General features: G+C 35.4%; 1 protein-coding gene across 1 annotated transcript; it reads right to left on the bottom strand.

Moving 5' to 3' along the window:
• Window positions 1–1,518: 1,518 nt before the first annotated feature.
• LOC137398123 (uncharacterized) lies at window positions 1,519–7,122 on the bottom strand. The gene is made up of 4 exons (XM_068084232.1): window positions 6,970–7,122; window positions 2,599–2,778; window positions 2,000–2,235; window positions 1,519–1,702 (listed from the first exon to the last, which is right to left on the bottom strand). Exons 1-4 carry the CDS (start codon window positions 7,120–7,122, stop codon window positions 1,519–1,521), a joined length of 753 nt encoding a protein of 250 aa, XP_067940333.1.
• Window positions 7,123–14,017: the final 6,895 nt, after the last annotated feature.

Raw genomic sequence — 14,017 nt, 5'->3', positions numbered from 1 at the left:
CTCCCATGACTCATGTGAGAACTGTTGGTGTGGAAGTTTATGGTTTCCAACTTGATTAAAGCTATCAAAGTTTATAGCAATTTTTGTGAAGATCTTGATGATTTTTTATATACCTTAACCTTGAACATGTGTGGAAAAGAGAATATCAACAGATATATATTTAAAATTTACATGTTGTATCCCTTCTGAGATATGTATTCAGTACTTTGTTTGACAATATCTCTTATATGCCATATGCTGTGATTATCATTATTTTTACTTTTTAAATTTAGTACATTTACCCAAACTGACTGTGCCACAACCAAATTTCAATGTAGTTACAATTTTCTACTTATTTTCAACTATGTGCTTGTCAAACGAAAGTCAAGAAATAGACTTTGCTGGTTCAAAAAAATGGCTGTCTTTCCTTATTTAAAAGTTAATCATAGACCTATTTTACACGTTGTCAAAGTAGGAATAAATTAGAAAAAACGTCATTCATGACTTATTCAAGGTAAAAAATGTCAACAATCAGCTACTGAAACAATTAAATGCTTATCATCCAGCAACAAAACAAACACTATTTGTCACACACAGTTTTTTATATTTATCTCGTATTAATTATCATCAAAGATAGAGGTACAAAATGTGTACTACCAAATTTGAGTCACTTTTTAATAAAATCAATGAACTACAGTAAAAACTTGCTAAATCATGATAATAAACAAGTTTAACTGTAATTTATGTGTAAGCAGCATAGAACAATAATAGCAAAGTTTGAAGCACAAATCAGAACAGTCATTTTTACATTTAGTCGCGAGAACTAATCTTTTTTAAACAAACTGCATTTTTTAAGATTCTCTAATATAGCAATATGTTTTAATTTCATCTCATGAATGTCTTTTAATTAGACTTTTAATTTAATGTTTTCATTGGCAAATCATAACTTGCACACTTTAGGCTCTAATCATTTAAAATTACGACATAAATATATTCATTTTCCTAAATAGTTTTTTGGTTTTCAACATATGTAACACTGTGTTATAAGCTTGTGATGGTTACACTTACACAATCAAGTCAGAAACAAAAGCGTTATTAATTGAATTTACACAGAATTAACATCAAAAGAGAACAAAATTATAAAACAATTTGGTAACATCAGCTAGAAAAGCAACCTAAACACAAAATAACATGAATTGTTAAATGTCAGGAAGAAGAACATCATTGGTATTGATCTGGTTTTTAGTTATGAGACATTTTACTTTAAAATGGTGGTTATGACTCATGCGCATTTCTCACCTTCTCACCAAACTCTAGTTAAGCGGTTGCCTGTCAGCCAGGAAAGATTGTCAGTTTGTACCATTCGGCTCTATTTTCAAACAGCCTCCCATTTCCACTGCAGCTAGGTTTGTTCCCTTTTCTATGAGGTATTCATTAACATGTTGGAACCACATTTTTCTTAGGTCTCCCGGTTAGTCTTGTATTTTGTACTGTGTAATTATTAGCTACTGTGGGGTGATCTGGTGGTCTTCGTCTTGCTTATCCAAACCATCTAATTTGACTGTTTTTAATTTTATCTGCTATCGGTATTAGGTGCGGTGCCTTGCATAAGTCTTCATTGTGAATTCTATCCATCTTAGTTACTCCATTGATCATTCCGACTACCTTCATGTCTGCTGCTGTTATTTCTTTCATGTTGTTCGGATTGATGTACCATGCTTCACTACCGTAGAGCAAGATCGGTCATATTATTCCAGCGTATACTATTTTCTTCACCTTTACTGGAACATATCTGTCTCTGAGGAGTTTATAGAGGAATCCCAGGTTTTGTGAATACTTTTTAATTCTTCCGTTAATCTGAAAGTCAATCAGCCAACTCTCAGGCAGCTGCCAAAGTACCTGAATGTTTTATCCTTGTGTCTCCGAGGCTTATACTTGTTGTAGTTTGAGATCTACTCAGCACAATTATTTTCATTTTTTCTAAATTTCGCTAAGTCCATGTCTCTTAAAGCGTTCAAACCACATCATAAGATGATTCTGTAGCTCTTCCTCACTTTTATCTAATTGAGCTATGTCAGCAGCATATGCCAAGACATTGGTCAATGGTTGAGTATCTGCTACTTCTTTAATTATAAGATCTAAGTACATGATAAAGAGCAGCGGAGAAAGCATGCTACGTTGTCTCACTCTTGTTGTTGTCTCAAACCCCAGATTTTCTCCCGCACCAGTAATGTACTCAAACTTGTTTGATGTGTGCTTATGATTGCCTTTGTAGGATTGTAGAGAACAGTATGGTGTTCATTATTTTCATGTTGTTACGGGAACATAAATCTAGAATTGTTCTTCCCTCATCATTTCTGTCCTCTATACTAAAATGTCCAAATCTTGTCTTCAAATACTTGCCTATCTGTACCTATGTGGCCATTGGAATCTCCCTAGGTTACAATCTGTTCTTAACAGATACATGTAGCACTAACTTTTTGCAGTATGTCATAAAGGCGTTTTTCTCAGCTTTGAGCCTTTCTTGCGGTGGCGCATATATTTGAACTACGGCTAGTCTCTGGTGCTTTATTTTCACACTGATTTTCATTATTCTACTATTAACATTCTCAAACATACCCCGAGGTCTTCATTCACAACTATGCCCATTTCGTGTCTCCTATTATTAACTTCACTGCTGATGTAAATATATTTTCCTTGTATGACTATATGTTCATTAGTCTTATCTCTTGTTTCGGAAAGACCGAGTATATCAATTTGATGGTCCTTCATCATCTCTGTTGTACTTTTTAGAGTTGTCTAACAACGTTAATTTACAACGTTTACATCAAGAAACATTCACTGAATCTTGTCTTTAATACCTGTTTTGTAGTCAAGTTCTTATTTTAATTTGCTTATATGCTAGTTTTTATTTTTTATATTTAACCATTGCCACTGGCCTTTTTTTCCTGGTAGACTCTGAACACACCGCTAGTTGAAACACAAGAGGAAATAAAGTTGGATGTGTTTCCAACACAACCAAAGCTAAAGACTTTAATAGTATTCTATTTGGCTGGTGGTATCTTTGGACATTATTGATCCAATGTTTTTGATTAGGTAAAGAGAGGGAGCAATAATCTTAACCTTTCATTTATAACTCCACAGCTACACAATTGGGCCCACACGCTTTGACTAGCTGCAGTGCTACTGCCCATGTGGGCCTCATCATACCATGACAAGTAGGAGCTAAGCTTTCACTTACTTTGTTTAACATAATCAATATTATAACCATATCTTTATTTTGTTTATTGGTATATTTCTACAGATTGATGAAATAAAATACACACACATACACACACATTGCTTTAAAAATTTGTATATATGACAGAACATTTTTGCTAAAAGAATTCTTAGCATTTCATTTATTTCTCTCCAGCAGAGGTTTTGTCCACAATTCCCTCCCACCATCAACCATCCAACTCTGTGTTGTCAGTTAAGGGCATTGAAGAGACCTCGGCATCATTTAAATTGTCTATGACTAACTGAATCAATATTCAAGCACCACCAGCAGGTTATCTCACAATAGCAATATTGAATTTAAAAGAATTTCATGAATAAGTAATCATTCAAGTGTGTGTTGTACAGAACTAAGTATTCGTAAGCTCTCACAACCGAGATAATAACAACTAGTGAAGTCTCAGTGGCAATATAGCTCACACTCAAAGTTTGAATCCTTTATTTTAGGATGAATAATCGATGTATGGAATGTGCGTCATGATGTTTGAGCGATGAGGCTTCAGAGTAAAGATATTGATATGTCTTTACTCTGAAGCCTTATTCGTGTTTTCCCTGTGCCTTATTCATTATATTAGAGTGACTCGGTGAATGCCAAAAGTTTCCTCGGTGATAAAAGTCTTTGTGCAATAAATTTATTTCCATTTAACATATAACAACAGTTACTACTTTCCATTTCAAACTTTATATGATAGAAAGAGTATTTCGTGCAGTTTAAATAAATTAAGAGAAAAAATAAAACAACTGTAAAGATTTTCAAACTTTGTCAAACAACAGTAACTTTCAAACTTTATATTATGAAGAAAATGTTGTGCGCAAGTTAAAAAGTTTAAGGAAGAAATTAAAACAGCTATAAAAGTGTTTAAAGTAAATGAAATAATCAACAAGTAAAAGCTAAGTTAAGTCTGTTTTGCCATTATTACAGTAAAAGATGATTTGGTAATGATAATTCAATTTAGACAAACTGAGAAAATAAAATAAAAATCCTAAACATGATGAATTAATAATATATATTTGTGCATAGAAGTGTGTGTGTATAAAACTAGGTTGCTGTTCTAGCAGAAGCTATCCAACTAAACTTTGAATTCGATGACACTGGTACCTCTCGATATTGTTACAAATGTAAAAATGAGATATCAGACTGTGTTTGTCTGACGGAACTGAGAGAAGATGTAGAGGCTATTCCTACTTGAGATAATACAATGGTTTGCATGAAAATTATTAGCTTTGATTGCAATTTAGCAATTGAATCTTATGAAAAACCAGAAATAGAATATTGTGGAAAAGCATCGTGTTTCATAGGGTTAAATCTTTTACTACCGCAAGCCTATGTATTGGCTCGGGTTATCGTCTCTTTGTGGCTTGAAGCCGAAACTTCGTGTTTTAGACAGTGTGTTAGTTTATTTATAATTACTCAGCTTTCACTTCAGATAGACCAATAAGATCTGGTCTCCATGAAAGCAAGCTTTTTGCTAATAATATAGAATAATCAGCAGGCCTCTCACTAGCGGCTCACTAATAATCAAACCAAAGGTTCACCAGTGAAAAAACATGGATAAAAATAATACCACGATCATTTACAGCTGTAGTAGCTTCTACATTCTTAGCCATTGGGACTCCAGTAACTTTATATCAAGTGATGCTGACTCTGCTAGTGTATGTATTTCATGTGAAAAACTGTAATAGTAACTGAATATTGTGTTGACAGCTAAAATATGACTAATGAAATTGCTGGCAAAATATTGTTGGTGATGTTTGTAAAATTTCTGTTGTTTTTCAATGAAGTTAATTTAAGATTTTTATCTTTTTCCTAATAAATCATCTTCTTTTCAACAACCCGTTCTTTTAAATTAAGTGGATATCTTCATTCCTTCCCAAGTTATCACTAAATTAATGACGTTTTGTCAACATTTGTGTGAACAAAACAAAAAATTCAGGCGGAGCTAGAGATAAGTCCGACAGCGAAAGACTCAATAGATTTCATAGAGTTTTAACTCATAGAGGGTGTATACAAATATGGTAAGAGCTATGATTTGTGAGCTCCTTCGTAGACTCGCGGTTAGACAATTGGTTTATAGAACTGTGGTCGCAATTTTCGTGAGTTCAAATTGAGCGGAATGCAAGTTTCCAAATTCCAAAATTTTGACAGCTATAGCCGAACATTCTGAAGGAGAGAAAAACAGAAGAACTGACACACAGCTTTTGAGGTTTATATACGCAGATTGAAAAAATTTGATCAAATTGCCAGGATGCAAATAGGCAAATGAAAAAAGTAAAGATATTTATCAAAGTCTGGTCTGAACCCATGTTGCCATACTTCCAGTTGTTTTCCACCAGATCCTTTAATATTTTCTCCAAAATCTTTTCATAAAGTTTAGCAATATGATTCAGCAAGAAAGTTCTTCAATAATCTTTACAAGCTAGATGGTTTCCTTTGATCTTGTAGATAGGGCATATAACTGCTTGTCCCCATTCTGATGGTATCTTTCCTGACTGGTATGCCTGATGGTGATAGGTTGATGGTGATTATTTTGTCTCTTATTTTGAGTGGTTCTAGTTGATTAGGTTCTTGTAATTGGCCGCTTGCCACATCCTCTTTTGCACCGCAGTCCAGTAGTGTTGAGAAGTACCAGTTCCTCCATGATTTATTTATCTTTTTCGGGTCCAATTTTATTTCTTCTGTTGCAAGATTTTTGCTGTTGTATGCCTTTTTATTATTTCCATGCTTGCATGTTTTTGATAAATGGAATATTAATTTCTTGTTTCCTTGCAGGTCTCTCTAGGTCTTGACTTATTTGCATCCACTTTTTCTGTTATGCGATAATCTTTGCCTTGTTGAATGCGTTTCTCTTCTTTTCATAGATCTTCCTTCTTTCATTTGTTCTTTCCTTCATCCAATGTCTGAAAGCTTCAGATTTATTCTTGACTGCATCTTTCACAGTCCTCAGTCCACCATTGGGTATGCTTCTTTTCGTTCTTCTTACTATATTGGTATGCCATATATTTTTCAACTGCTTCGTAGATGTCTGATTTTAATTTAGCCCAGCTCTCTTCAGTTTTTTCAAGACGCTCCTCAGAATGTTCTCCAGTTTATTGATCACCTCTAGAAATTTCACTTTTGTCTCCTCTTGTACATGTATGTTACTAATGTTGATCTTTTGGGTTTTTCTTTTTGATTTCCTTTTAGTTGTGAAGAACTTGGTTCTCATCACCACTAGTCTGTAATCGGAGTTCAAAGAGACTGATAGCATTGCTCAAACATCTCTCACCGTCTTATGATTCGTAGACACAAAGAGGTCAATCATTGTTTTCCTGTTGTAATCACATGCCTCTCTCTTCCAATCCTACCATGTGAATTTATGACTGTCACAATGTTTAAAGTAGGTGTTCATTATTTTCACCCTGTTACGGGCACATAGGTCGAGAATAATTTTTCCCCCATCATTTCTGTTGTCTATACAAAAGTGTCCAACATTGTCTTCATATGCTTGCCTATTTGTACCTATGCAGCCATAGAAATCTCCCATGGCTATGATCAGTTCTTAATAGATACATGTAGTACTCACTTTTTGCAGTATGTCATAAAAGATATTTTTTTCAGCTTTGGGCCTCCCTTGCTGTGACGCATGTATTTAAACTATGGCTAGTCTCTGGTGCTTTGTTTTTACACTGATTTTTATGATTCTACTGTTACCATTCTCAAATTCTCAAACATACCTCAAGGTCTTCATTCACAACTATGCCCATTTCGTGTCTCCTATTATTATCTCCACTGCTGATATAAATATAATTTCCGTGTATGACTTTGCGTTCATTAGTCTTATCCCTTGTTTCGGAAAGTCTGAGTATGTCAATTTGATGTTCCTTCATCATCTCTGTTTTATTATTAAGAGTTGTCTATTCCCGTGTTTATATTGCTGTTAACCACACCCACTGTTCTAAAAGTTTCTAGTGACTCATGCTCATTCGTGTGTGACTTATGAAAACACTTATTAAAAGTGAAACATTAAGACAAGCTGTGTTATTTATTTTTCTTTAATAATCTAACAATCTCAACTATCTCATCTGCTTTCTGAGGGAAAGTTCCAATGATGAGAATTCCAAACCATAGTTTGTGAGTTCATTCATGTTTTGTTGTCCATCTGATCCTGTATTACTTTTCCTTAGAGTGTTTGTAGCAAATAATGTACCTCCAGTGACTTGCGACGCCTATCCTGGCACACTGAGCTACTAAATTAATTTTTTATGCAAACAGAATGTGATTTATTATCTTTTATTATCATTTTTACCTTTATCATTTTCTTTGTCAAATACTTCATGCATTGACCGAATTAGAACCTGAAAATATTTTAGACTTATGCTTAAACATCAATGATTGAGACTTATTGATTTTTTGGTGTATCAAACATTTGCTTCCGCTGTAATCTTAACGCTGAATATTTTATGGTTTTGATTGTCTCATATGAACTAATGTTTACAACTAACTTTGTGTGAACTTTTGCTCCTGAAACTCTTATTGCACCAATCCATGTAGTAAACAAAATATTTGCATGCATTTAAAAGTAATATGCAGTATTTTTGTGGTACAGCTTAAGCTTTCTGTTACACATTTTCCATTTGTAAATTTGAAAGATAGGATTTACATTATTGCTGTATCAAAGCACAACTGCTGACAGCTTTTGATAAGCTACAAATAAACTGGATTGGTCTAGATATTAGGAAGGTCTTATATAAGATGGCGATCATTTGTCAGAGTATGTCCGTATGTATGCCTTTCGGCTATAGCTATTAGAATCTTGGAATAAATAATCCATACCAAAGAAGATTTGAGCTTAGACTTTACCAGTCACCAGTCCGACACCCTGTCCAATATGCTACAGAGAATGAGTCGACAGCTTGCTGATAAAAGTCACTATATGAGAGCAAATACCCAATGGTTTTGCCCACCACGCAGGATGATTGCATAAGTAAGTGATTGCCATTAGTTAGCTTACTAAAATTTTCTATTGGCAATCTGCCATGCTAATAGCAAGTGGCAAGCAACTCTCATTACTTCTCATTATTTATAAGCTGATTGTCAAGATACGGGAAATGCCGGGTAGCACAGCTAGTATATCTTTTCTTTTTATATATTTCAAGGTGAGTTCCGGAAATCCATTAGGTGATTATTCTATTACCCATGCAAGGCCGAGCATTTGGCTAAAAACCTAGTAGAGTTTTTAGTCAAATGTGGTCGCCAAGTGTGCTATAAAAAATCATAAGGCATGTATGCTTGAGAAATCATCAAGTGTGCTGATAAAGCCCTGAGAATAACCATTTATTTGCACAAATGTTCTACACAAACATTAGTGCGGCTGAGAGGGCTGTTTGAAAAAACTGATTAACCAGAGTTCGAGTTTTGCTGAAATTTTTAAGCAATAGTTTATCCTGATACGAAGCTCTGGCTTTCACAAAGACTTCATCAAACTGGAATAACCTGCAACAATGCGGATAGTTTTCCTATCCATTAAAGTGAAAGCAAACACATAATTTTGAGAATGTTTTATGTGATTAGTAATGCGTGATACTATGTTAATTAAACAAAAAAAACAAAATTTTAGCAAATATTTTTACTAGTTTAGCAAGTTCAAAATGGATAACATATTTTGGTGCATTTACCTCGGGACATCACTGGTTCTCAATGCGGCCGTTTCCGGTTGTATATATAGTCTCACCATGCATTGGTCAAGTAGTCTCAACATGCATTGGTCAAGTAGTCTCACCATGCATTGGTCAAGTAGTCTGAACATGCATTGGTCAGGTAGTCTCACCATGCATTGGTCAAGCAGTCTCAGTGAGCGTTGGTCAAATAGTCTCAATATGCATTGTTCAAGTAGTCTCAACATCCATATTAATAATGAACCTCTAGCTAAAGTCTACTTAGAAAAAAAAAATTTTCAAGAATTTCATTGGACATACACCGGCACTTTTGTATATTTTTAATTTTTTTACTTTGGTAAACAAGAAGATACAACTCCAAAGTGTAGACAGAATACACCTCAGAAACTAACTTAAACAAAAGTAGTTATTACTCATATTTAACCAGCATTTTCCTTGAAAATATTTAGAATTTTTTTATGTTTACGGTATTTTGGTTTTAATAACTTTATGTAATTTTATCAAAGATTAGTTTTTCAGAAACTATACAAAGTAGAAAGTGGGAGTAAAATATTGCTTTACTCTGTTTGTACAGAATGAAGGAACAAGTTGAAAAATTACATACCTGTTTGAGAGAGGATTAAAGACATATTTTGTGAAGTCTGTAACCCTGAGACCAACCATCTCGACCTTCCATCTTGTGAATTCACATTTTATCAGAGCCCAGGCTAAGTTTTACACCAACCTACCATCATGCATAACGACCTGACTGTTACTATAATACTATAATGTAAACACAGACAAACCCATGAAAATAACTTGGAAAATACAATGGACTTATTGAGAATATAGTCATTACATTGGTTAAGGAACCCATGTTTAAAGCACATCAATTACATAAGTAGTTTTATCATATATTTTAGAGTTTCGGTTTTTGAATGAGCCTATATTCAATACACATAAAATAATAGAATTACGAAAAACAGGGTGTCAAAAGTATGCCCTGCAATAAAAAAACACTTGGTTGTGGTTCCCACAATGTAATATCATAATTATCATTTAGCCTTAGGTCATTGATCTCTTTTGCTGCCATTGAGGCTGTGCTTTTCTGTGATAATCGGTGCTATTAAGCTCAGAGAGCGCTAATAATATACTAGGATTCTAGATAATCAACAATGCCAGGGAATCCGGCTAACGCCCAACCAATACAAACACATGTTTTGGGTTAATAGATTTCGGTAGATTGTTAGAGTTTGCTTTTCTCATCCTTTCATTCATTTTAGACATCTATAGTAATTATTATCCCATCGTTTTATATATATGATTCTAAATGCTTTCTAAATATGATTATGCTTCAATAAATCATAAATCATGTCGTTGATAATGGTAATGAAATCACATCAATTAAATTGTGACCTGCAGTGGCATGGCCCTAGGACTATATGTAAATTGCGCTTTCGCAAGATCACGCAATGCTTAAAATTAATTAGCCTCAGTCATGCCCTTCAACATCACAATAAAAGGAGAGAGCTAGTGCAGAATATCCTTGGAAAACTATAGCATGGTGCTTGGAATCTGAGCTATTTATCATAGAAATAATCTGTACATCGAGAGCTACAGTAACGACAGATTCCTTTGTCATCTTCATTGGTTCTCTGGAGTTGTCCTACTCCTACTCTACCTACCATCACCATAATTATCGTAGTTGATAAATAAGCGGTAAGAGCACACAACAACGAATATGATAATTGTCGCATCACAATTTTCGAGACTATGCCAGTAAACATTTCTGTGGTAAAGCTCTGGGGAAATCCTATAAGCACCAACCAATATCTGTTTCACCATGGCAAACAGTGGCTCATTTGAAAGCCGAGATTTTAAAGAACCTGAATAAGCTGAAACAGTACTCATGTAATTGTTGTGCTTTAAAGCGCAGCATGAGGTTAATAACTAGCACTGTTGACCGTTAGGAATGATTATTAAAGGTTGATAATCATAGATTTCATAATCATAGATAATCATAGGTTTACTCATAGATAAGTTTAGTTTAGGATATGTTTAGGATATATATTATAATATACCCAATAATAATTATATATTTATTTTATAACTTTGCTTCAAAGGGTATCTGTGATGCTTTAATGCTATAGCTTCATAGCCAGTTACTCTCCATGTTAAACTTTCCAGTTAAAGGTTGACTTGCAACAAAATTCACATTACAGTTATTTGGTATCAAAAGATTCACCATGTCTTACTCTGTTGTGTTGTAGGTGCCAAATATGTGGAAATGTGATTACAAGCTCTCAAAAGCTCAAAAGTGAAAAGCCGCCGTAGATTGGAATCTCTTTATTTCTCTGACATAGTCATTACAGTGTGGGTATCGTCTTGTCACGTGATGTTTTCACGTGAATTGAAAGGCTTATAAAAAGCTCAATATAAAACTTATCGTAGCACTAGTTTATGACAAACACTTCGAGTTTTACCGAAGACCCCGTATCAAATATAGATGCTCGCTACTTTACAGTTTTGTTTCGGCATTATCTAATCGTCAAGTCGTAATCATTAATTCATAATTCATTTTTGCAGTCTTTTTCGGTTATCACAGATGACCAACAGGCTCGTCATGTTTATCAGACAATTATATGTACTCCTTTGAGCTAAGGTTAAAAAATTAAACGAATTATTATGGTAAGTTATAAGATATCAATGTTAAAAGTGACAGCATTACAATGACGATAAAACATACGCGTAAGAACAATAGACATAGTTTATTGAATGCGTGAAGTATATTTGTGAAAATATTTCGACAAATGAGGTTGCTTGAAAGTGTAAACAGAAGCCATCTCCTACAACTACGTCACATTTGAGCCGTTTTTGAAAGAGAATCCAAACTATTGCAGTCTCGTATGGCTGCGATTAACTGTTCGCTTTTGAGCTTTTAAGAGCTTGTAATCACATTTTCACATATTCTGCACCTACAACACAACAGAGTAAGACATGGTGAATCTTTTTATACCAAATAACTGTATTGTGAATTTTGTTGCAAGTCAACCTTTAAGTTGGCCCAAAACATGTATTGTTTAGTAAAGATTTTACTAAAGATTTAGCTTTCCGGGTAAGTTTTGCAAACTCATTTGGTAATTATTCTTTTACCCAAGCAATGCTGGGCATTTAGCCCAGCATTTCTTGGGTATAAAAAATATATGTATAAAGTTAGTACATATACCGTATACCGCATGTTATATTGTATATGATAAGAGTGTCTGAATTGCAAGAACTGCGTAGCTCAGTAATTAGATGTGTGATTAGAAGTTTTTTCTGCAATTTTTGTGAGTTCAAATCCAGCAAAAAGCAAGCTTTTCATTTCAAGCCTATAATAGCTATAGCCAGACAGATAATGATAGACAGTGACAAGCATTAAGATTTATATCTAAATAAAATAGTTATTTTAAAGCAAATTACCAAAGTTTTAATGATTTTTTATTCAACAATTTGCAATTTATTTCCGAATTTGAGATTACCAAGTATTAGTTTTACTATTGTAATTATAATCATTTTTTAATAGTTAATTAATATAATTAATTTTTTTTTAAATATATAATTAATTAATATAATTAAATTGTTTTTTATAAATAATTATAATTATTATATTAATAAATTCCAGTTCATTATTGTCTGTCTGTTAGCACGTGTAAACAATATCCCCTTTCACAATTTATGGCCAATATTACCCTAATTCCACACGCATATGATTAGTGCCTTCTGCTCGATCTGTCAAAAATAGCTAAAATTTCTCAAAAACTCCACCCTGTTCTGAAAACTATCTTAAACACCAACCTGTTAGCTATTTGATTAAAAATAAAAGAAATATTGGAGAATATTGGAAATATTTCTGGAGATAGACTTGTATCCAACTGTCCATGCGGGTCACGACTGGCTGATGACTGACAGAGTGTCAACCAGTTGTGACTCAACTCGAGCGGAGCTCGAGGAGGCAGCTTGTCCAGAGCACTCCATCACTCGATTGCTGGTGGCACCCATTGGCTCATCAGAGGCAGTTTGGTTTGAGAGTGCAAACTCCTCCTCATCTGAAGCTAGTAAACCCACCAGTCTTGCTTCCTCATCGCTCTCCATGGGTTCGAACAGGCAAGGCTCAGTAGATAACAAACTAGCGAGCTCACCTGTTCTAGATATGACGATAAGAGTGTTCGTAGTGGTGGTAGTGCAGAGATCCTGAACACGGTCTGTGTAGCTGCAGGACATAAGCATAAGTGACTCCTGTTTTACTCTACCTCTGAGGTACGGCCCACATCCTCGTCCCTCATGCTAAAGGTGTGCTGATAACGCACCAGTAGCTGCCCCAGTTGTGCCAGCTGGTCCGGCCCTTGGCAGTTCTTTTCGGCCGACACATACAGATCGCTCAGATGGGCTGGCACCTTTACACCCGGCATTGCTTCCACGCCTCCCAGGGCGGGCCCGAATCTGGAAGAAGGCGGTTTGTCATCTACCTGATGGTCCTCCACTCCCGTGTAGCTGCCAACGACCGACTTTGCTTGCAAGTGAGAGGGTTGGTTCGTGAGGTTGAGACACCTAGCTGTCATGCCTCCCTTTGGCCCAGGCCGGTTTAAGCTGGCAGCCAGGGGTGGCCCACCGGGACAACTCTCTATTAATCCGAGCGGGCAGTGGCGTCATGTGGTGACTCAGCAAGGCACTGTCATCTCCCTCCTAGTAGGTACTACCACACCGCACAATATTCAAACTCTACTCAGGAGCAACTGGCCCTGTCGGTCTGTTCAGGTCAAGGAGCAACCATGAATGGTCACAACAGGCTGCTCGATTTGCATTGCGCACTGGTGATCCACCAAGAAAAGCATTCCTAAGATAGCGTCCTTGCTTATCTGACTCACCACAAAGACCTCTTCGGTCTTTACGTCCCGGAGTCATACTGGCAGGCCTACAACTCCATAGAAGGTCAGCCGGGTTCCAACAGCCATGAAACCGTGGCTGTCACTCTCTTTCAACAAATTCTTCGTGGCCGGAGAGAGCTTTTTAAACACCTGTTTTTTTCAGCAGACTTGTGGTGCACCCTCTCCGATCAGAAACTGGACTGGCCTCCCCTCCACTTTTC

Source organism: Watersipora subatra, chromosome 6 (genome assembly GCF_963576615.1).
Source record: "Watersipora subatra chromosome 6, tzWatSuba1.1, whole genome shotgun sequence".
Classification (NCBI taxonomy): domain Eukaryota; kingdom Metazoa; phylum Bryozoa; class Gymnolaemata; order Cheilostomatida; family Watersiporidae; genus Watersipora; species Watersipora subatra.
This window is presented reverse-complemented; position numbering and strand designations above follow the sequence as displayed.